At 38.6% G+C, this 21,014-nt stretch overlaps 1 protein-coding gene across 3 annotated transcripts in view; it reads left to right on the plus strand.

Annotated features, from left to right (window-relative positions):
• RDX (radixin) overlaps positions 1-21,014 on the plus strand; it is a 41,217-nt gene that overhangs the window by 10,192 nt on the left and 10,011 nt on the right. For 2 of the 3 annotated variants that reach the window (XM_040544082.1, XM_040544083.1), the window contains exons 3-8: positions 8,441-8,524; positions 13,394-13,489; positions 15,520-15,794; positions 18,289-18,372; positions 18,851-18,997; positions 20,447-20,543. In XM_040544082.1, the coding sequence (XP_040400016.1) occupies positions 8,441-8,524; positions 13,394-13,489; positions 15,520-15,794; positions 18,289-18,372; positions 18,851-18,997; positions 20,447-20,543 (783 nt within the window). Of the gene's footprint in view, positions 1-8,440; positions 8,525-13,393; positions 13,490-15,519; positions 15,795-18,288; positions 18,373-18,850; positions 18,998-20,446; positions 20,544-21,014 lie in introns of those variants that run through there. The other variant, XM_040544084.1, reaches the window with a different exon arrangement.

Consider the following 21,014-nt stretch of genomic DNA (forward strand, 5'->3'; position numbering starts at 1 on the left):
GGGCTCACAGTCCACCCTAGGAATGGAAATTAGCTACTAGATCTTAGAAAGGAAGCTGGAGTCATGCCAAAAGTGAGAGAATATATATACATTCTTTTCTGAAGGGCTTTATATAAGAGTTTTATGTGTTGGGCTTTTCCTACTGATGATGTGAGATCTCAGAAGAAAACCAAGTGAAAGGATCCATGAAGTGAAATTAAACTGATTACTGATCAGGAAAAATGTCAAAGGGATTTTTCTCCTGTAAACGTCAGGTTGCTGTAGTTATCATTTGTAATCTGTGAATGCAGTAGTAGTGCACGTGCCACAGATTAAGTGAATTTACCTGTAAAACTCAAACCTCGGGTTTTGTTCTGGTAGCTTCTTAAATGATAAACTGCTTTGAAGCTTTTCCTTTTTTTTCCCCCCTTCCTTTTTTGGGGACCCTAATAACCTAGTCATAGGTCATGGTCAATAGATCTGCCACTGTTCTTTGGAGACCCTTGCTTGGGTTCTGCCAGGGCTCCATAGCACTGGGCCATAGAAGTTTTCTCGCTCTGGACGTTGATTTCAGCTCTTACCAGTCTTTTAAAGAAAATATAGCTCAGAAACTACCTTGTGCTTCAACTCCTTGTTCTTCATCTTTGACAGCTGTGCAATAAAGCTGTCAGTGTTCTGTAGCTTTATTTTTAGATGTCTTTTAACCTGAAAACTAATGAAAGAATTGTGAATAAGCTGTTGCACAGAACTGAGAAAAAACAGTTAACATAATTGGAGAGCATTTTAATGGTGTTATTTTGTAGCTCATCTTCTGTGTATTACTTTGACCTGGTCAGATATTTCCTTTTTCCCAGGTCCTGCTGTAATGATAGTTGTCAGAAAATCCGATGTTTGTGTAAATAAGTGAATCTGTGCATACAAGTAAACACTCTCTACAGCTTGGAATGAATTTCATTTTGATGTTGTATGTAACAAATAATGAAGTTAAAGATGAGTTTAAATCACTAAACACTTAATCACAGGAAAATCAATGGAATAGATTCTTTTCTGCTTTCATGTTGAAAGTTTATGCAATATACCAACCAAATTAAGTAAATGAGGACCAGTAAAGCATCTTAGCATAGCTGAATTTTAAAGCATTTTTTTTCAAATTTCCTGGAAGTTAAGCCTCTGTCTGAAATAAGGTTTGTGCCGCTGTGAATGATCTTAGATGTGGTAGTAAAAGGTCCTTGTTTTTATGTGAGTGTTTGGGATTTTCTCTGAGGCTACTGGGTTAAATAGCATGAGTGAAAAAGGGTGTTTTGAAAAGGGTTAAAGTGATTTTAATGCATTGTCCTGAGATATTAAGGTAATGTGTCTGAAAAATACCTACTATTAAACATTTTCTTGTTCTATTGCTTCAGTAGAAAAATCTATTTACTTTGTATTTGGAACAAAGTAGCTCTGTTCTTCTCATGCAGCTCCCTTAGCATCTCCTCTACTTTCAAAATAAAATAATTTTGAGACTTCCGTGTTCTCAGTTCTGTCAGGGCGAAATTAAGTTGCAATTAGTTTTTGTTCTGATCTTTATGTAAAAAAAAAATGCTGACTTCTGCTGTTTTAATTAGGTCGTCTTTGCTGTAATCAAAATTGGAGCTGCTACTAGGTAGGGCTACTTGCAATGTGCGTAGTTCTTTGCTTAGAGAAGAATAGAGTATTTGTTGGATCTTAACTTATTTTCAATAGTTTCTACCTAAAAGAACAGATACAAAATGCTTCTTCGCTGTGTGCTATTCTCCCAGATCTTCACCAAAAATAGAAACCTGGAGGCTAAAATTAGGCATCATTAGTTGCATAACTGTTAATCATTTCATAGGCTAAGAAGATTAGGTGTAATTGACTGAAATTTTACTTGCATTTATAGGGTGTAAGAGGAGTTAAAATTATCGGCTGTTTTGCTGATAGTTTGCAGCATTTCTCTGCAAGACTGCAAGGCAGGAAAGAGAAAGCATTATGCTATGTAGTAACGGGGCTAAATGTCAACGCTACTAAGCTTAAAAGCAAAGCTTTTTTTTTGGACTACTTTGGCATTTTATGGCGTCGTGTATCCCGAAAGGGTAGCTGTCAGATTGTGGAATTATATGGGTGTTTAAAATTCAAATTAATATTTACAAGATGAAGTTAATTTCTGTGAAGTGGCGGGGTTGAAATGCTGTGTATTATAAATTCAGTTTTCATCAGAATGTTACTGTTTTGCAGGACAATGTTTGAGTTATGGTTTGAATAAATGGTGTATTGCTGCAGCATAAATAGACAACTGAAATCAGTTTGGAGAACTGTTTTTTTTGTCTTTGAGTATTATCAAACTCTGTGGGCTGTTTTTCTGTAGCCTCTTCTGTTCCTAATGCTGTTTAATCCTCGCCGTTTTACCTTATCTTGTTCTTTGATTGTTCTCTTTGTATGTCTGCTTTGAGGTTGATGTGCAGAGTGTGCTGGGTGTACTTGTGTGATGTGTAAAGCTGTGGGAGCAACATGCTGCTCCTCCACTAACACAAATAATATAACATAAAGAGGATAATAATCAGCTGGTTACTGTGAAAAACCCTCTTTTGCTACGTGCAATTTGATTACAGGTAAGAATTAGGCTGATTTCTCTGACTTTTGCACGTGCCAACTCATTGTACTCGTTAAAACAGAGCAAAAACACAGAAAACCCTTTCCATGTAATTTTAAATATATTTACCTACTAAATATCGGTACCTGCTCAGTTTTGGGCTTCTTGATGAAAGCTCAAGTGCCATGGCTAATCTCAGCAAACAACAGCTGAAGGACATTAATAGGAAGTACTGAATATTAAGCAGAGTCAGTTTTTGTGCAGATTTTATGGAACATACCTATGTTTGAGGAGGGATCAAAAGTTATGTGATTAATAAAAATTAATTAATTAAAAATGTGATTAATTAAAAACCTTAAAGACCATCTAATTCCAACCCCCTGCCATGGGCAGGGACACCTCCCACCAGACCAGGTTGCCCAAAGCCCCATCCAGCCTGGCCTTGAACACCCCCAGGGATGGGGCACCCACAGCTTCTCTGGGCAAGGTGTGCAAGGGCCTCATCACCCTCGTAGTCAAGAATTTCTTTCTTACATCTAATCTAAATTTTCCCTCTTTTACTTTAAAGCCATTACTCCTTATCCTGTCTCTACACCCCCTGACAAAGAGTCCTTCCCCAGCTTTCCTGTAGGCCCCCTTTAGGTACTGGAACACCACTATAAGGTCTCCGCAGAGTCTTCTCTTCTCCAGGCTGAGTAACCGCAACTCCCTCAGCCTTTTCTTGTAGGAGAGCTGCTCCAGCTCCTTGGTCATCCTCATTGCCCTCCTCTGGACTCATTCTGTTACTTCCACGTCCTCTGGGCTTGTTCTAATAGTACTGTGCATTATTCCTCAAATAATTGACCTTGTCTGTGTTATATACAAAGTCTTCCTCTTTCTTTGACCAGTGTAGTCATACATCTGAAGTGGGAGCTGAGCAGACATCCTGTATCCTTTGCGTTAAAGCTCTGGATAGCTACACAGGTGGAGCAGTGGCAGCACTGGGGTTTTCTTCATCCTTTGCACTGTGGTTGGTGATTTCCTGGGGGGGGGGTGGGTGGGTATGACAGGGCTGGCCGAGGTGCGCTGCGCTGCCACCTCGGTGTTGGCTGTCATGGCCTGGCTGCGATTCAGTGTGACACTGCCTGGTTTGAGGAGGAGTGGGGGGGGGGGGGCGTCTTTCACGGTGTGGACTTTGTGAATCCTCTGGGAAGTTCCAGGTTAGCCACTTGTGAAGCCTACGAGAGCATTTTTTAAGGATTGCCCAGCTGTGATTGCGTAGGGATCTCTAGGTTAGTAATACAAGAAGTAAATTGTGGCACCAAAATGATGCTTAGGTGTAGCCACTGTTTAAACATTTTAAAATAAATGTTTGCTTGGGCATATTCCTATGAATTGTAGAACCACCTAGAGAGTTTCTTGATTAGGTTTCCTTAGAAAATCCTTAGAAAACATCTACTCAGAGTCCAGTCAAAAATGCATGCGAATGAGATTTGTTGCAGCTCTTGCCCTGAGCCTGTGCACAGCAGAACTGGATGCGTGCAACTGAGGAGCTGAAGTCAGCACCCAAGTCCTGTCAAATGTTCTGTAGTAGTTCCTGAAGTTTGGAGGAAGAAGTGTAATCCTGGTGAGAGCAAGAGTGAAACGTTGGCATAGCGAGAGCCTTGTGGTATGAGGAGTGGTGGTGCTCCAACATGTGCTGCAGGAAGCCTTCATGAGTTTCTCATTGTTGTGAGAGGTTCACCCTGTTTCCATGTTGATGTGATAAAGTTGGCACGGTGCAATTATGTTCAGACTAGTGGCTGTCTTCATAGTTTGGATCTGGTAATTTTCCCTGCCACCAGTGTAACACTAGGAGTGTTGGTTCAAAGTAGCTGGATACCCAGCTGTGCTTCCCATGAGTTTCTGGGCCATCTCTCTCTGCCTGCATTTTCTAATTCCTTGCCTTACCTCCAAAATGGAAGTAGTCCCTATGGCCTTCCTGAACACACTTGGTTAGCTTTATTTTCCAGGCTGGATGGAGCTTTGAGCAGCCTGGTCTAGTCAGAGGTGTCCCTGCCCATGGAAGCGGGTTGGAACCTGATGATCTTTAACGTCCCTTCCAACCCAAAGGTTTCTGTGATTCTGCAGACATCGCTACTGAGAGCACAGGTTTGGTTTTGTTGTCCAAACGCTTCTTGAACTCCAGCAGGCTTGGTGCCATGACCACTGCCCTGGGGAGCCTGTCCCAGTGCCCGACCACCCTCTGGGTGCAGAACCTTTCCCTAACACCCAGCCTGACCCTCCCCTGTCCCAGCTCCATGCCGTTCCCTCGGGTCCTGTCGCTGTCCCCAGAGAGCAGAGCTCAGCGCCTGCCCCTCCGCTCCCCTCGTGAGGGAGCTGCAGGCTGCCATGAGGCCTCCCCTCAGCCTGCTCTGCTCTGCGCTGAACAGAGGGACCTCAGCCCCTCCTCATACGTCTTCCCCGCTGGACCCTTCACCATCTTTGTTGCCCTCCTTTGGACGGTCTCTGACAGCTTTATATCTTTCTTATACTGTGGCACGAAGGGGGACAATCCCTTCCCTCACCCAGCTAGCAGTGCCATTCTTGATACACTCCAGGTTATGGTTGGCCCTCCTGGCTGCCGTGACACACTGCTGGCTCACGTTCAGCGTGCTGTCGACCAGAACCCCCAGATCCCTTTCTGTGGGGCTGCTCTCCAACCTCTCATCCCCCAGTCTGTACGCATAACCAGAGTTGCCCCTTCCCAGTTGCAGAATCCGGCACTTGTTCTTGTTAAACTTCATGTTGTTGGTGATTACCCAGCTCTCTAAATTGTCCAGATCTCTCTGCAAGGCCTCCCCGCCCTCAACGGAGTCAGCAGCTCCACCCAATTCGGTATCGTCCGTGAACTTGCTCCAAAAACGACTTCAAGTCCTTCAACTAAATCATTTACGAAAAAAAGATGGCCCTAGAATGGAGCCCTGGGGAACCCCACTAGTGACAGGTCGCCGGCCTGATGTAACCCCATTTACAAGAACCCTCTGGGCCTGACCCATCACCAACTGTTCACCCATCTTACTGTGCCTTTATCTAACTGGATTCTGGTCATTTTGTCCAGAAGGATGCTGTGAGGGACAGTATCGAAAGCTTTACTGGGATCCAGAGAGACTACATCGACTGGCTTCCTTTGGTCAACTAGCTGGGTGATCTTGTCATAGAAGGAAATAAAGTTTGTTAGACGTGACCTTCCCCTAGTGAAGCCATGTTGGCTCTGACCAGTGACTGCCAACATCCTTTAGGTGTTTTTTTGGTAACTCCCAGAATAATTTTCTCCATAATTTTACGAGGCACTGAAGTGAGACTGACAGGCCTGTAATTGCCAGGATCTTCTTTCTTGCCCTTCTTGAGAACTGTGACCACATTTGACAGCTTCCAGTCAACTGACCCCTGTCCGGATTCCCAAGGCCGCTGGAAAAATAATTGAGAGAGGTCCTGTGATGACATCAGTCAGCTCTGAGTATTCTGGGATCTTCTGGGTTCAGTCTCAGATTTTGCCAGTATAACCTTCTCGCTTTCGGTGGACAGAAATAAATAAAACCTTGAAACAATGTTACTGAAACACAGGAAGTTCCATCTGAACGTGAGGAAAAAACTCTTTTACTGTGACATGGTGACAGAGCCCTGGCTCAGGTTGCCCAGAGAGGCTGTGGGGTCTCCTCCTTGGGGATCTCCAAAAGCCGCCTGGACGTGGTCCTGGGCAGCCTGCTCTGGGTGTCCCTGCTTGGGCAGGGGTGGCACCAGGGGCCTCCAGGGGGCCCTGCCAGCCTCAGCCATTCATTATAAGGTTGTACAAGCTCAGTATTTGTATGCCAAAATCTAAGTTGGTCCAAACGTCTACAGAAGGAAGACAGTGTTTTTTTTTCAAATCAAGAGTGTTATTGCCTTTGTAGGCCTCTTCATATACTCTTACAGCACTCTGCTTCTTTTTTTTTAACCAGAATATCCAGAAGCAAACAGAATCTACAGTTTGCGTTTATTTTGCCTCTATATTTTTCCATTTATCTATTATTTTACTATTTATTTTGAATATTTTAGCTTTTGAGGGGTACAGACTTTCAGGTAGTAAGTCCTCCATTTCTGTAAAATAGCATTTGTTACAGGGATACTTATCTAAGAAGTCTTTGCTGCAGCTTTAAAAAGCCTGCCGCAATTAGTTTAACCTTCTGTGCTTTCTAGATCTTTTGTGACACTTCTTGTTTTGGCAGTGCTGCTGTTATGTAAGTGCTTTGGCGTTTAATAAAGTTACGTTTTGGGCCTTATCCCTTGTAATTTGTTGATAGCTGCTCTAAAGCAGGAGGCTTCCTTTTTTAAAAGTTGAAGAAAAGTGTTCATTAAAAGAAAACAGTTTTATCTTGAAATGGGGGAGCAGAATATGCAGAAAACACCTCTTTTCCCTCCACTTGACACACACACCCCCTCTATTTTTTTTCCAATAAAAGTTTACTATCTTTTCCTCCAAAGCCTTCAACTCTTGTTCTTTATCAGTACTTGCATGCAGAAGTTTTGCCAACCCCGTTATCTTCCTTGTTTGCAGGTCTATAACCTAGAGGTCCTCTGCCTCCCGCTACTCTTGTCTGGCGTATCCAGCTCATGCCCGGAGTTGTTTACCTTGACACGAAAGAAAGGGGTGAACAAGCTTCAACTGTTGCACAGGGACAGACTTCTCTCCGTTTTTCTTTTTCACACCTTAGATGTCTTCTGTGTTCTGTCTTACTGAGACTCTTCCAGGCTCACTTCTCAAAGTATTCCACCTGGTGGCAAAATTAGGGAAATGGATAATGGAAATGATTTACACAGGCATGGGTCAAGCAGTGTGAGAACCTGTAATACAAGCCCTAATTTATTCCTGCTCCATATTTTATAGGAGAGAGAGAAATTAAAGTGTATGTGCCTTAAATAAGTTCCGTGCTTCTGGTTTTGCATTTATAGCAAAATAAATTTGACCTCTGATGCTTTATAATTCACTAAAGACAAATAAAATGTGATAGTCTAACAGGAGGACAGAGGGCCATTCTAGCAGCGAGAAGCCAGCACTGTGTATTTAGTACTTGGTTCTTTTTCATGAAAATCCTCGCTCCTGCGTGTAGCAGTTGAGGAGAAATTGGAATAGACCATTTTTCCAAGGAAGGTAGGCTTCCAGATAGCACCTGGAACGTTTGACTGCTTGCTTTGGGAACAGTTAGGAACTAGGAACAGTGCCTGTCAGGAGGCATCTGGAAAATGGTTTTCCATTCCAGCAGAGGGAAGAAGCTCATTGGATGCCGGTGGTTTTTCAGCCTCGTAGTAAAGCGATCAGATGGGATCAGTATAAGGGGAGCAACTTCTACAGTTCTTCCTTCCGGTGATGGAAAAGCTGTTAATGGTCTGTCCTGAGCACTGGTGCCGTACCCATTAAAAAAGTTGAGCCTCTTAATATTGGAAATAGTCAGGCAGGGGACTGCCAAATATAAATACTTTGAAATAATAATGTGTGACGAACTTTATTTTGCGCGTATTTGGGAAGTCCACCGAAAGGTAGTGCCCTATAGCTTAATGCCAGAGCGTTCTTTGGGTAGGAGTAGTGTCAGCCATCCCATTAAGTTGATTTTTTTGAACTTTGTTCTGTGGTTTGACCTTCAAATCCAATGTTAAATATTATGTGAAGTATGCTTGTATACAAAATTAACGGTAAGTTTTTTTTTTCAGATTGAAATTTTACCTTTTTGTCTAATGTGTTCCGCATATGTACAAGGCTGTTGCAGTTGTTGAATTTACTTAAAATTTACTGTTTTTTGCAAGGTAATTGCAGTATATGGAAGCATTACGTCGGTACAGTGTGATATATTTTTTTTTTGTTGTTTTCTTTAGATCAACGTCAGAGTGACCACAATGGATGCAGAGTTGGAATTTGCCATCCAACCCAATACAACAGGCAAGCAGCTCTTTGATCAGGTAACTTATACGTGTCTGTGATCTGTACAAACACATCAAATAAAGCTGTTGTGGTTATTGAAGCATAGTTTGATAAAGCAGAGATGTTCTCTTGTATAGATTTCCATGATTTTCTGTAATGATCTAAGCTATGCTGAACTTTGTTGTTAATCCTAATGGAAGGCACTAAATTCAAAGACAGTTCTGCATAAATAAATGAACAGTGGGGCCTCAGCTGAATCTTGTGTGTAGCACTGCTTCAAAGTAATGCTATTTTATGTCGCAGTATAGTTACAACTGCAATAAAGGTGTTAGAATTACTTGTGTGAGAAATTCATATAGCCTTCACTTTTGTTTTAAAATAAATGTGACAAAAATTAAGGAAAGTTAGCATCTTTTTTCTTCAGGAGTTGAATCTGTAGATGCTGTTTCAGTTTTCAAATGTTTGAAAAGTAATGCTGTCCTATGATCCGCTTTCTTTTTTTTTTTTTTAAACTTTAATTTCAGAGTGGAAAAGTGCAAGTGATGGCCTTTAATGTGCCTTAGGTTTGCAGTCCCATCAGCACTGCATTCTCACTTGATGGTGCTTTTATCTTAAACCAGCTAAATGAATGATTTGTTTAGAAAGGTTGTTCTTACATTCATTCTGTGTGTTAGCCATCAGAACCTTGAACTATTATTTTTTTGATCCAGGTTGTGGAGTGTTCTAGATCATGTTGAGAATTAAAGCTTATTGATGTGTCATTTCTTTGTTCATAGAGGAATTAAATTACTGCATATTATTTAGGCAGAAGACGGATGCATTTAATTAAAAATGCAGAAATATTCCAAGTTATTTTTCAAAAGCAGTGTACATAGATCAAATATTTGGTCTCATAGGACTGTCGCTTCTGTCCACTCTACTATAGGTGCTGAGAGTATGTAGCACTGAGCATTTTGGAGAAAGTGACATGTATAGAGAGTTCTTTAATGGGTCAGTTAAATGCCTTAGTACATAAGGTGGAGAACTTTGTTTTGTAACACTGAGCCTTTTATTTTATAGTAATTTTATTTGCCGTTTTTGTTAGGAACAAGTCTGACCCGCTTCTACCCCCTGCTCCTTTAACGTCAGTAGCAGTCTATCTGCGGCCTCAACATGGGAGTAGACTTTGTGACTCTCTGCAAGTCATCCTGAAGGAAGAGGGGCAGATGCATGGGCAGCTGTCCTGCTTTTTTGTCTAACCCCACCATTAAATAAAAAGGGTGCTATTCTGTGGCACAGCAGCCTGAAACTGTTGCTTCTCTTCTGCCAACCTTTGCTATCTTCCACCCTGCAGCTCTGGGTGGGGTGACCTTCTGCTGTGTAATGTCTTGTGCCAAGGTAATCAGCTTCATCCAAATTGGGGCTTTTCCAGACAGGGGAAAAAAGATACAGCTGTGAGTTCTTTTTAGTATCCTGGCATGTTTCGTGTTCTCTGCAGTTTTGTTCCTTAACTCGCTGTGTGGCTTTTGACATCTCACAAGCTCTTACAGTCAACTTGTGGAAGCTGAAGTTGAAAATTAAGTCAGACAAAATCAACCAGCATGGTTTTGTGTTAGAAGAGAAATATTTTCAGCGTGATCTTAAATCCGTACGTGATTTCCACAGAGTAACATCAAGAGCCGAACTGTATCGCACACCCAACATAGCATTTTCATACAAAAAATATGCTATTTCTTTAGGAATTTAAGAGCACTGTTATTGAGAGGATTGGTCTGCCAGGCTCATGTCGAGATGGTGGATGTGACTTGTTAGCTCTTGCTTGCAGAAGATAACCTGTTCATGATTTTAGCTGTTGTCTAGTGCTACTTTGTTTTTGGTGAACAACTTGTCCTTTCTTCAGTCAGTGGTTCTTTCAACTTTTTAGTTGCTGTTTTCTGGAGTTGTTGATCCGTTTCCTGTTCCTTGTGTGTGTTCATCTTCATCCTCTAGCATTCAGTGTTTCTGATGGCTGTGGCTTTCTCTTTTCTCCTCTACTGTGAAACGTAGTGAAGTTCTTATTGCACAAACCAGTTTATTTTAGTGACTCCACACTCTTTCAGGAGGTGTCTTAACATATTTATCATTAGTCCTTTTGTCCGTCCTGCCAGTGCTCAGGATGGTCAAGACAAGTTCTGTCCTCTTTTTCTCAACCAATCTATCATCTCTGATTTTCCTAGGAGAGAGAATCCTGGGGTGGGTGCCTTTCCAGTCTGGTGGCAGTGGTGGGGGTTGCCTTGTTCTTTCCAGTAAGGTGTTAGCACCAAGCAGCAGAACTGGTTTCCCATAGTTTCTGTTCAGGAAGAATGGGAGAGTTGTCTCCTTTATTTCAAGTTAAACCCCAGTTCTCCTTTCTGAGTATCTCGGAAACCTCCCTTATGATCGATCTTTCAGTGGTTGGCTAAATGGAATTCTTGCTAGGTTTTCTTCATGTGAATGTTTTGATCTGCCAAAACACGTATCTGTTTTCTAGTCACTTTTCTTCGCCGAGAGGTTTTTATTACCTGTTAGTTGTCAAGCTGTGGGATGTTATGGTGGATAAATCTGTTCTACAGATGTGATGAAAATTTTCCTAAAGCTACCTAATAAATCTTTTGAAGCCTGAATTATAAATCAAAACTGTTTCCCATTGTGTACTTTCCATATCACACCACTGCTGTGTATAAGTGCTTATATTATCGTGGTACAAAGTTTCAGAAATCCTTTTCTTTGAGCTGAGAAGCAGCGACAGACCATGCTTTTTCCTTATTTCCTCGGGTAAAACAAGCTCATGTGTAAGCTGTGTTCAGTATTGATTTACAAGCATGTGTAACTTTGCAGAAGGCAACCTGTATGTATTTGAATAATGTGCAACGTGCTTCTCAGCTGAAGGGCAGCAGCTAGCAGTGAGAGTGAAATGTTTTGACAGGAGCATAAGCACTTGTCTCCTTATGCCTTATGGGCAGAGCTGTTGAACATCTGCACTTCTTACTGACTGATGTTGCAGCTCAGAGTGCGGAGTAGGTACTGAGGTTTGACTTGGACAGCTGCTAAATAAAGAGCATTCGGAGTCATCTGCTAAAGCCATAAGTAGTTTGATTAGCATTACACCAGAGATCTGTGCCAAAAGAAGCAGCAGGACACCAGATTTAACTCACGACAATAGCAGAAACATAAACTTGCTCAGTTGTTCCAAAGCAGGAACAAAATGTAGGAATTTACAGCGAATAATTGTCCGCTAAGGAGTCCGTTTGGATCCATGAATGTTGTCCATTCTGTGCCTTGGTGGAGCTTGAAGGTGGAAGGGTAGAGGATGGAAAAAAAAAGTGCACTTAAGTGACTATTAAGTAATAATACACACGTGCAAGGGATCAGAAGTAAGTTTGCACAGCAGCCTTAATTGTGACAATTTTCTAATTTTCCAAATCTTAATTTTGCAACCCGCTAGTACTACTTAAAAGTGGAGGAGGATCTATGGGTAAAATTCTATTTACTTCACATGCATCTGAATGCTTCCATAAAACAGCCTTCAATAAACCAGCTTGCCAGCATGGTCCAGCCTGAGAACATATGTAAGTACTGCCATACCGCATCTTTTGGAGCCAGAGTTTACAGTTTGTTTAATAATCTTTGCTGGACCTTTCTGATTGATTGCTTATTGAATCCGTGTGTACTCTCACTGTGCAAAAGACTCGCAAGATAGTTCCACAGTTTCATTATATGCTGTGTAGTAAAATTGCTCTTTTTTGTTTGCTTTGAACCTGCTATCTAATGATTTCAGTTGATTCTATTAATTCTTACATCATGAGAAATAACGAATAATCATTCTCTATTTTCCTTCTACGTGCCATGCAAGTTTTAAAGACATATATCATCTTTCCCCCTTCCTCATTTCTCCATGTCTCTAGCTTTAGTTCTGGTCTTGTCTATGCTAAAAATGTTCCATATCACTGATCATTCCTTTCAACATTTCTGAAACATTTCCAGTGCTGAAACATCCTTTTATAAAGTGACAAGACCAGTCTGTATGTAGTGTTAGAGATGTAGGAAGACCACAGACTTGTGTAATAATATGACGTCGTCGTAGTTTTTTTCCTTTGCAACAAGTACTCTGTTCACATGATTAAAATTGTTGTGTTCAGTGCACAGTATTTTAGTTTTATTAAATATGATCTTTTATCGAAGTTCATCTTTTTTCCCCACTGTTCATTCAGAGATCTTTATGGAATGTTTTCTACAGCAGGTTTTGTCACATCAATTTCTTCTTTTTTTTTTTTGTTGGATCACATATGAAGTCTTGTAGGACTTCCCTAGTGGTTGCACTACAAATAATCAGTGTCTTTTGTTGGAATTGGTTATTTATTTTTAACTAGTTTATCCGTAAAAAGCCTTCCCTCTATTCAAGGACATTTTGTTTCTTTAATAGCCATTGGTGATAGCCTGATCAGAAATCTTATAGGAAATCCACATATGATTTATCAGCCAGATCGTTCTTGTCCCTTTTATCATTAACTCAGAAGATCTCAAAAATATCTTAAGGAGGTGATTCATCCTCTCTACATCATACTTGTCCCCAGATATTATTCTTTACTATAATTTCACCGATTGTCTTTTGTTGAAGTGGACCTACTTGTCTGTAGGTCTGCAGATCACTTCCCAGACCTGATTTCAAAGATCAGGGTCCTGTTTGCTGCCTTGTATTCCTTAGGTGCTGAGGTTGATACATGCAGTAAGCTGCACACTCCAACTGGTAGTTTGGCAACACGGTGTTTGAGTTTATGTAGAACGGGTTTTGCTCCTATTTTTTATGTTAAACACTTCATTGTATTTCAATTTGAGTTGGTTTATACAACTTAACCATAAAAGATACCTGCTGTACAGATTACTGATGATTCTGGGTCACTTATCTTTAGGTGGTAAAAACCGTTGGTCTTCGTGAAGTCTGGTTTTTTGGGCTACAGTATGTGGACAGCAAAGGCTACTCAACTTGGCTGAAGCTAAATAAAAAGGTAATAATTTCCTGACACTTAGACAAATGTATAGTTATAAATAGGCTTTTATAAGACTTGGTGCTTTGATGTTGTGAGTTAAGATATCTGGCTTCAAATTCAGTCAAAAAGTTGTTTTTCATTTGCTTTAAATGACAAAATGCAGTGTTCAGTGTGATTAGTTAAAAAAGAACAGAATCATATTGCAAAGCTGCATCAACATTTAATTTGAGAACGATTGAAAGTCATTTCTCTATTTCCAGGACCATGGTGATGTATGCATTAAGAAAACTTCCATTCATATGATTGTCTTGTTTTCAGATGGCAAAATGTAATAGAATAAGTGTTTATAGTTTATAAGTATTTGAGCTTGAGAAATTTGCATGTATATAGCTATAGATTTTTGAACAAGGCACCAATAGTAGGTTCCTAATCTTGTGTTTAGGTATCTGAAATCCAACATGCGAATTGTAGGATAATTTTTATTTTGTTTTCCCCAACAGCACAGAACACCTAGTATCTCCCAGCTACTGGGAGCCAGGTTGTTCTATTTTAAATTTTATCTATGGTTTGGTTGTCACTTTTTAATATTGGCTGTCAGATTATTAATAGCACTGCTGGATAAAGGGATTCTTTGAGTTAAGTTTTATCAAGAATATCTTTGTTGCCTTGAATTTTAGGAAATATTTTTTTTAGGAGTAGGTCCTACTGCATTTATATAATCTTTACTCCTCTGTGATGAGTCCAGTGAGTTTAACCACCAAAGCTGTCTCCTACAATTTAATATCTATATTTTGTTTTGTGCAATAAACATTATACTGCTACAAACATTTTGTTAATCCTAATGGCAGAACTACATTATCTGATGTGTCATTTAGTTAAAAGTACATAAAAAGTTACTCTATAAAAGGTCTTTAGCAAGTCAAATTGCTCATGCTGTTCAGGAGCAGCAAGGGTGTACTGACTTCTTTAACTTCAACTAAGGTAGAGAACTGCCTTTTAATCACGGAATAGATGTGCAAATATGGTTTTACTATGGCAAGAATGGAACTAATCGTTGGTGAGCTTAAAGTGAAATACAGTATATGTAAATCAGAGCTCTATGGGCAAGAATGAAAGCGAGCAAAAGATTTAAAATTAACATCTGAAATGTAATGCTTAAGTTGCCTTAGGTACGTGATTAAATGGTTGTTATTTATAACTTCCTATGTACTTCCTATGAGTTGAGCAAACAAACATGATTTCATGCATAGTGAAGTTCTAAAAGGACTACTTGTGCATGTAAAATTAAATACATAATAAAGTGCTTATGTAATTGAGAGGTCTGAGATTTATTCTCAATGTACCTTTTAATAATCACAGTATTCGCTGTTAGGATTACTGTGACTTCTGATTTTTTGTTTTAATCATAGTGAGTTCTGAAGGCTGAGCTCAGATAAAACAGGAGACCTATTTTTCATACAGAAATTTGAAAAATAACATTTTGAAGTAGACAGCTGTTTAAAACTTGTAAGCTGATCACATCTGATCTCTTCACCAAAATCCTGATGATAAGGCATATCCATAAGTTCTAGAAAATGCGATAAATAGAATCGTGGTTTTTCCACTGGCACAAAGCACATGTGCTTAGTTCAGTAGTTCAAAGACTTCTTGTAAAAGAATCCAGCTTTACACTTAATGTGCAGTAGTTCTTGCCAAAGAAATAGTATTACACCTAATTTGATATTTATTGCAATTCGTCCATGGATATAGCTTTTTTTGTATGTATTTACAACTTCTTTTCCAGATTTTTATTGTGATAAATAAATACACACAAGTCTCCAAGAAGCTCTTCCACAGCCTTTGAGTAATGTTTCAAAATTGTCTAATTTATGCAAGTTGGTGTACTTGATGCAGTGCCCTGTGAATCCTTAGTGAGTTGTACTGTGGGCTTGTCAAGAAGTGCTGGATTTCAGTGCACAGGAGCTTACAGCCAAGCTATTTGTTTTTGATATAGCACTTAGTGCTCTTTTTATGTTTTTATTTACTTTACTTTCTTTTTCCTCCCTTAGGTAACACAGCAGGATGTAAGGAAAGAGAATCCTTTGCAGTTCAAGTTCAGGGCCAAGTTTTTTCCAGAAGATGTGTCTGAAGAGTTAATTCAGGAAATAACACAGAGACTTTTCTTCCTGCAAGTCAAAGAAGCTATCTTAAATGATGAGATATATTGTCCACCAGAAACTGCAGTTCTTCTGGCTTCTTACGCTGTCCAGTCCAAGTATGGAGATTACAATAAGGAGATACATAAACTAGGCTACCTAGCCAATGACAGACTCCTCCCTCAGCGGTGAGAGAGACCATAAATATATGCTTTTGCATCATCTGCTGTATATAAACTTGCAGCACACTTCTTATTGTGAGAATATTAAGTGAAAATGTGTGTTTAATGGTAACTTTCTTAAAGAGATGCATGTTGCAGTAGTAGAATTTAGGAGGAAATGATATCCCAGTTCCGACTAAATATCAAAGCATCACAGCCATGGGTTTCATGAGATTTTCATGGGTTTTATTTCCTGTCCCATCCACAGTTTTTTAGTGAATCACATTTCCAAAGTATTTCAAAATAGATAAAATGATCTATCGTTCCTGGAGGCTTGAAATCAAAGTCCTTTAACATAAGTCATTAAGGTTTATTTAATACCTGTTCTTTTTCTTCAGTTCTTGATGTTTTTATGCAAAAAGTTTTGGTAAATAATAATAAATTCCTGAAAATCATTAAAATGTATTATAAGTTAAATACAGAGCAGAAAAATGATATCCTGGAGAGAAAATTTAGAAAATCAACTGTTGCCATTACTGGTGAGCATGAACCTTTTTGTATTAGTCATTCATCTAAGTGCTTAGGAAAAGTAAGCACCAAGATTATAGTTCTGCTTTTTCCCTTCATGGTTGAAACCATGCTCCTGACATACATTGGCAGCAAGAGAAGCATTGCAACACAAATATACAAAGTTAGATAGTTTTGTTAATGTAAATTATTCCATGTTGATGTGTTGTCAACAAATGTGTACTTACTAAATGTGTAACGCTAGTGCATCTTCAAAGAGATGAGAACCATGGAATAATTTGTGTTTTCTTTGAAATTCATATGCTCTGTCTTTTTGAAAACTAAAAGTAGAAATTAGCTCATTAACTAAGTTTTAGAACTCTCTAGCTAGCAAAAAAACATTTCAAAGGATTGTGAAGTATTGAAAAAAATATTTCTGAAAATGTTTCAGGTTTTTAAAATTTCTGGGTAAGAGTTTGGTGTTGGTTGCATACTTCTTTCTTGTGACAGTGAAGTCTACACGCTTCTTGAAAAATAGACTGCACTAGGAATGCAAGGAGATTAAGAACCAGTACAACTCCATACTGAATGTGGTAGTTTACAAATCTTGGTCTTTGCTTAGTTGTGATGACTGCCTCTGAACACTGGAGTGCTTGTGTACAGACAAATTCAAATACTTAGGATGCTCCTTTTCAGTAGACTAATGTTCATTTGATTTCCCAGCATGTTTTCAACTGATAGTTTGCCAGTTTGCACTAAGTGAACACACATCTTTTGCATTCATTCTAACACAATTATTCCTGTTTTGCCTCCTGTCACCAGAGATTTGCCAGAAAACTGACAGGTACATAATTAAGGTACTTCAGAACAATGCAATGTCAAAAATACTCACTTTTTCCAGAAATAGACTAGCATTGCAAAATTTCACTGAAGGAGAACTGCAGGTCTTCTCACCTTTTTAACTATAGAGTTGTGCAGTATTTTGACCAGTGAACATACTTCTTGGCTCAAAAGTTGAGTTGGGTAGCAACAAGACAGAAATTCCTTGTTGATTTATTTTTTTTGTCAGAGCAGTACTTGCACACCTGCTAGCCATGTTTCATCAGGAGCATGTGAAGAAAGAGTGGAGGGGAACAAATGATGAGATGGCTGTGTACCTAGATGTGGGATAGAGTTGCAAAATGAGTGAGAGAAATCCTGTAATAGAAATACTGCATCAGTATATTCTGCATCACTCTGTTTATTCCTTATTGTAGTTCCCTAAAGATGTAGGGAAAATTTGTAAACTGTTATTTTCCTGAGTAAAGAGAAAGGAAGGAAAAAAAATTGTTCTCACTTCTTTTAGTAAGAATGTCTTAGTTTCTTTTTATTTAATAGCCCTTAAAATAATTTCTCTAAGGAATGCTTGAGAAGCTAGCCACATAGAGTAAAAGCATAAAAAGTCACCATACACTTTTGATTTCTTACTGCGGTAGTATGCTGCAAGTTCTAGGTAGGTCAAACAATATCTCCGTCATTGCAGCCTGCTGTAGTTCTCTATAATCAAATTTCTGAAACTGCTTCACTACGGATTTTAATAGGTTTAAAAAAAAAAAGAGACACAGCCTGCTGGCTTGTTTTAATGTGCTATGTTTTCTTCCAAATGACAGCAGAATGAAAGCTTGAATGTGTCTGGGAATATATAGAGATTAGTTTGTGGCATTGTTGTATGAGGATTTTATAGCTTTGTGTTTTGGGGCGTTCCAAACGCTACACTTTATGGCTTTACTGAAAGTTGAGATATGCCATGCTGTCACTTTTACAATTCAAAGAGTATATAATACAATGAAAAAAAGTGAATTCACACTATTTTAAAATATGTATTTTTTGAAATTCAAAACTTCTGGGTCTGGGTTAAAAAGGTGAGTATATAGGAAGTAATGTTTAAACTTCCTCAATTAAAGCATGTGTTATTCCACAAGGTTTAAAAAAAAAATGGTTGCCAGTGTAATTTAATAACAATTTCTATTCACAGAGTATTAGAACAGCACAAACTGACAAAAGAACAGTGGGAAGAAAGAATACAGAACTGGCACGAAGAGCACAGGGGAATGTTAAGGTAATTGCTTAAATGTTCCAAGACCTTTTAGGACTTTATTATTAGAATGTATTTTATGAGGTGTTATTTTTGTTTGGAAACGTCTTTCTTATTCTCTTCTGGCTGGTATAGCCAGTTATCAAAAACTTCCATAAAAGCTTAGGTGAGAGTTGAGTTTCCAGTTGGATTATTGGTTACCTACATGATTTCTGGTAAGGCTGTCAACTGCTTTTGTCTGCAGTCACCTACCTCTAAAATATATTTAGTATTTTGTTAGTCCACAGGCTGAAAATACGGAGTGCAGTGATTTAAACCGTACTTGAGTATTAGGGTGTCCATCTCTACAAGTACCTAAATCAATGTACATGTGAATTTCAAGGAAGAGAGGTTTGATGCCTACTTAAATTTCACACTAGTTACTCTGCAGTTCCCTTATTCTTACAGTGTACTTTTGATTCGTCCACACTGTGTTTACATTTGTTTTTCCTCTTTTCATCAGGGAAGATTCTATGATGGAATACCTTAAGATAGCACAAGATTTGGAAATGTATGGAGTCAACTATTTTGAAATAAAGAATAAAAAAGGAACTGAGTTGTGGTTAGGAGTTGATGCTTTGGGTCTGAATATTTATGAACACGATGACAAGTAAGTGGCTAATACTCATTTTCTATTCTGTCCTTGGAGATCCTATCTGAGATTATACAAAAAATACCTTACTGTGTTTCAGGAACATCAGCAAAACAGATTCTCAAAGACCTTCTTTCTAATCTATGTAAAAGATAGAAATTATCTGCTGAAATACTTGAATTTTACAGAAGAAATAGCAATTTAAAAGAAGGGAACAGCAGAACAGTTCTGTGTAAACCTACATCCATATTTAGCAACATAAATTTATGATAGCTTGAGCATTTTTATATGGGTTCTTTCTGTACTTCTCACTCTCTCAAGTCTTCCTTTTCAGTCAAAATGAAAAGGACAATGAGGAGCTGAGCAATATGTCTGAGAAGCATTTTGCAAGAACAGCTATTAGGATTAGAGCTGTTAGATACCAAAGTTTTTTACACTCTAAAAGCAAAACCTTTTAGAGGTCAAGGAAAATAGATGGATCTTGGAACCTGATAAAGAGGTCAAATTCTTTCCTATTTGAAGAGAGAGAAAGCTAAAATGTACAAAACTTAAGAAGAACAGACTCATTCTTTTATTTCTTTCCAGACACTTCTATTATTAGTATCTGATGTTAACAGTATTTCCACAGTGATTTGAAGTAAAACATGATGTATCAACACCAGATAAGAGCTGTCAGCTAAACTGTAATTTCATGCTCTCTGATGTATATACTCCCCAAAAAATTCTGTAAGCCTTAATTGCCATTAGATGGCAACATAACTCCTGAAAGATGAAGAAAATACTCAGGAAATGTTCAGATCAGGTTGAATGGTCAGCTGATTTTTGGTATTATTATTTTACTCCTGATAGTTAGCAATGAAACGTTTAAACATTTTTAAATATTTGTAGTTAATATAAACTGAAAAAAACTTTTTGTGCCAATGGAGAAAAATATTTAGTTACGCAGTTGGTGCAAAGCATTGGAACTGTTCCAGAACTTAATTCTACTTAAAACACAAATAGATGAAATTCAGTTTGAACTTTGGGAATGTAAGAACACGTATCTTACAGCTGAGTTAAAAACAAAGTACAGCATTACTGAAGGTTAATTTAATTTCAGTCTTTGGGATGTCAGACTTTTCTGAGAGTATATGTCCATTGAAATAGTTACCCTTCTTTCCGAAGGGGAAATTATCAGTGACTTATAAAGAATCAGTGTGTGATTGTGATGTTTAGCATATATTTAATGATAGTAAAAAAGTCACCAATTGAAATTTCTGAATTCCTTCTGTTGCAGTGCTGCGTTAATATGAAACATGAATTTGATGGGCCTGTAGTAGCGTATGGATTTGTCTACCAAAATGTGCTTAAACTGTTGTGCATGTAGTTGTGTGGCAGTCAAAACAGTACAAAATGAAGTCTTATGCATTAGCGGACGTAAATGAAATACACATCGTTTCTTTTAATGAGAACTTTTTCTCTTTGAAGGTTGACACCCAAGATTGGTTTTCCATGGAGTGAAATAAGAAACATCTCTTTTAATGACAAAAAGTTTGTCATAAAGCCAATCGACAAAAAGGCACCTGTAAGTACTCTGTAGAATAGTATGCCTTTGTATATCAAGAGTTTTAAGCCTTAAGGGACCTGCTCTGGCACTGTGACACGAGTAAATATTTGTATGGCATTTATTTTTCATATTGATAAAATAGTTGGTAATCAAAAACAAGTCTTAATTGTGAAATTTGGTATGCTTATTTTCCCTCTCTTCATTCTGGCTGACATTCTGATAAGATTTCTTCTTTTTTTCTCCTTTTCCTTTTTAAACCAACTAATGTTTTGTGACAAATTGAAAAGCTGCAATGTAGCATGCTAAAATCCCCGTACCCTCTTTTTTTTCTGCTTGCATTGTAGTAGCACTTTTCATGAAACTCTGGGGCAAAACATTAACTTAAATATTGAAACAGAGTAGAGAATAGCGTTACATTTAGAAGTTTAAATAAATAATGTTGGGTAAAATAGCTAACCTCTACGTAGAGGAAACCAGATGGGATTTTGA

Source organism: Cygnus olor, chromosome 1 (assembly GCF_009769625.2).
Source record: "Cygnus olor isolate bCygOlo1 chromosome 1, bCygOlo1.pri.v2, whole genome shotgun sequence".
NCBI lineage: Eukaryota > Metazoa > Chordata > Aves > Anseriformes > Anatidae > Cygnus > Cygnus olor.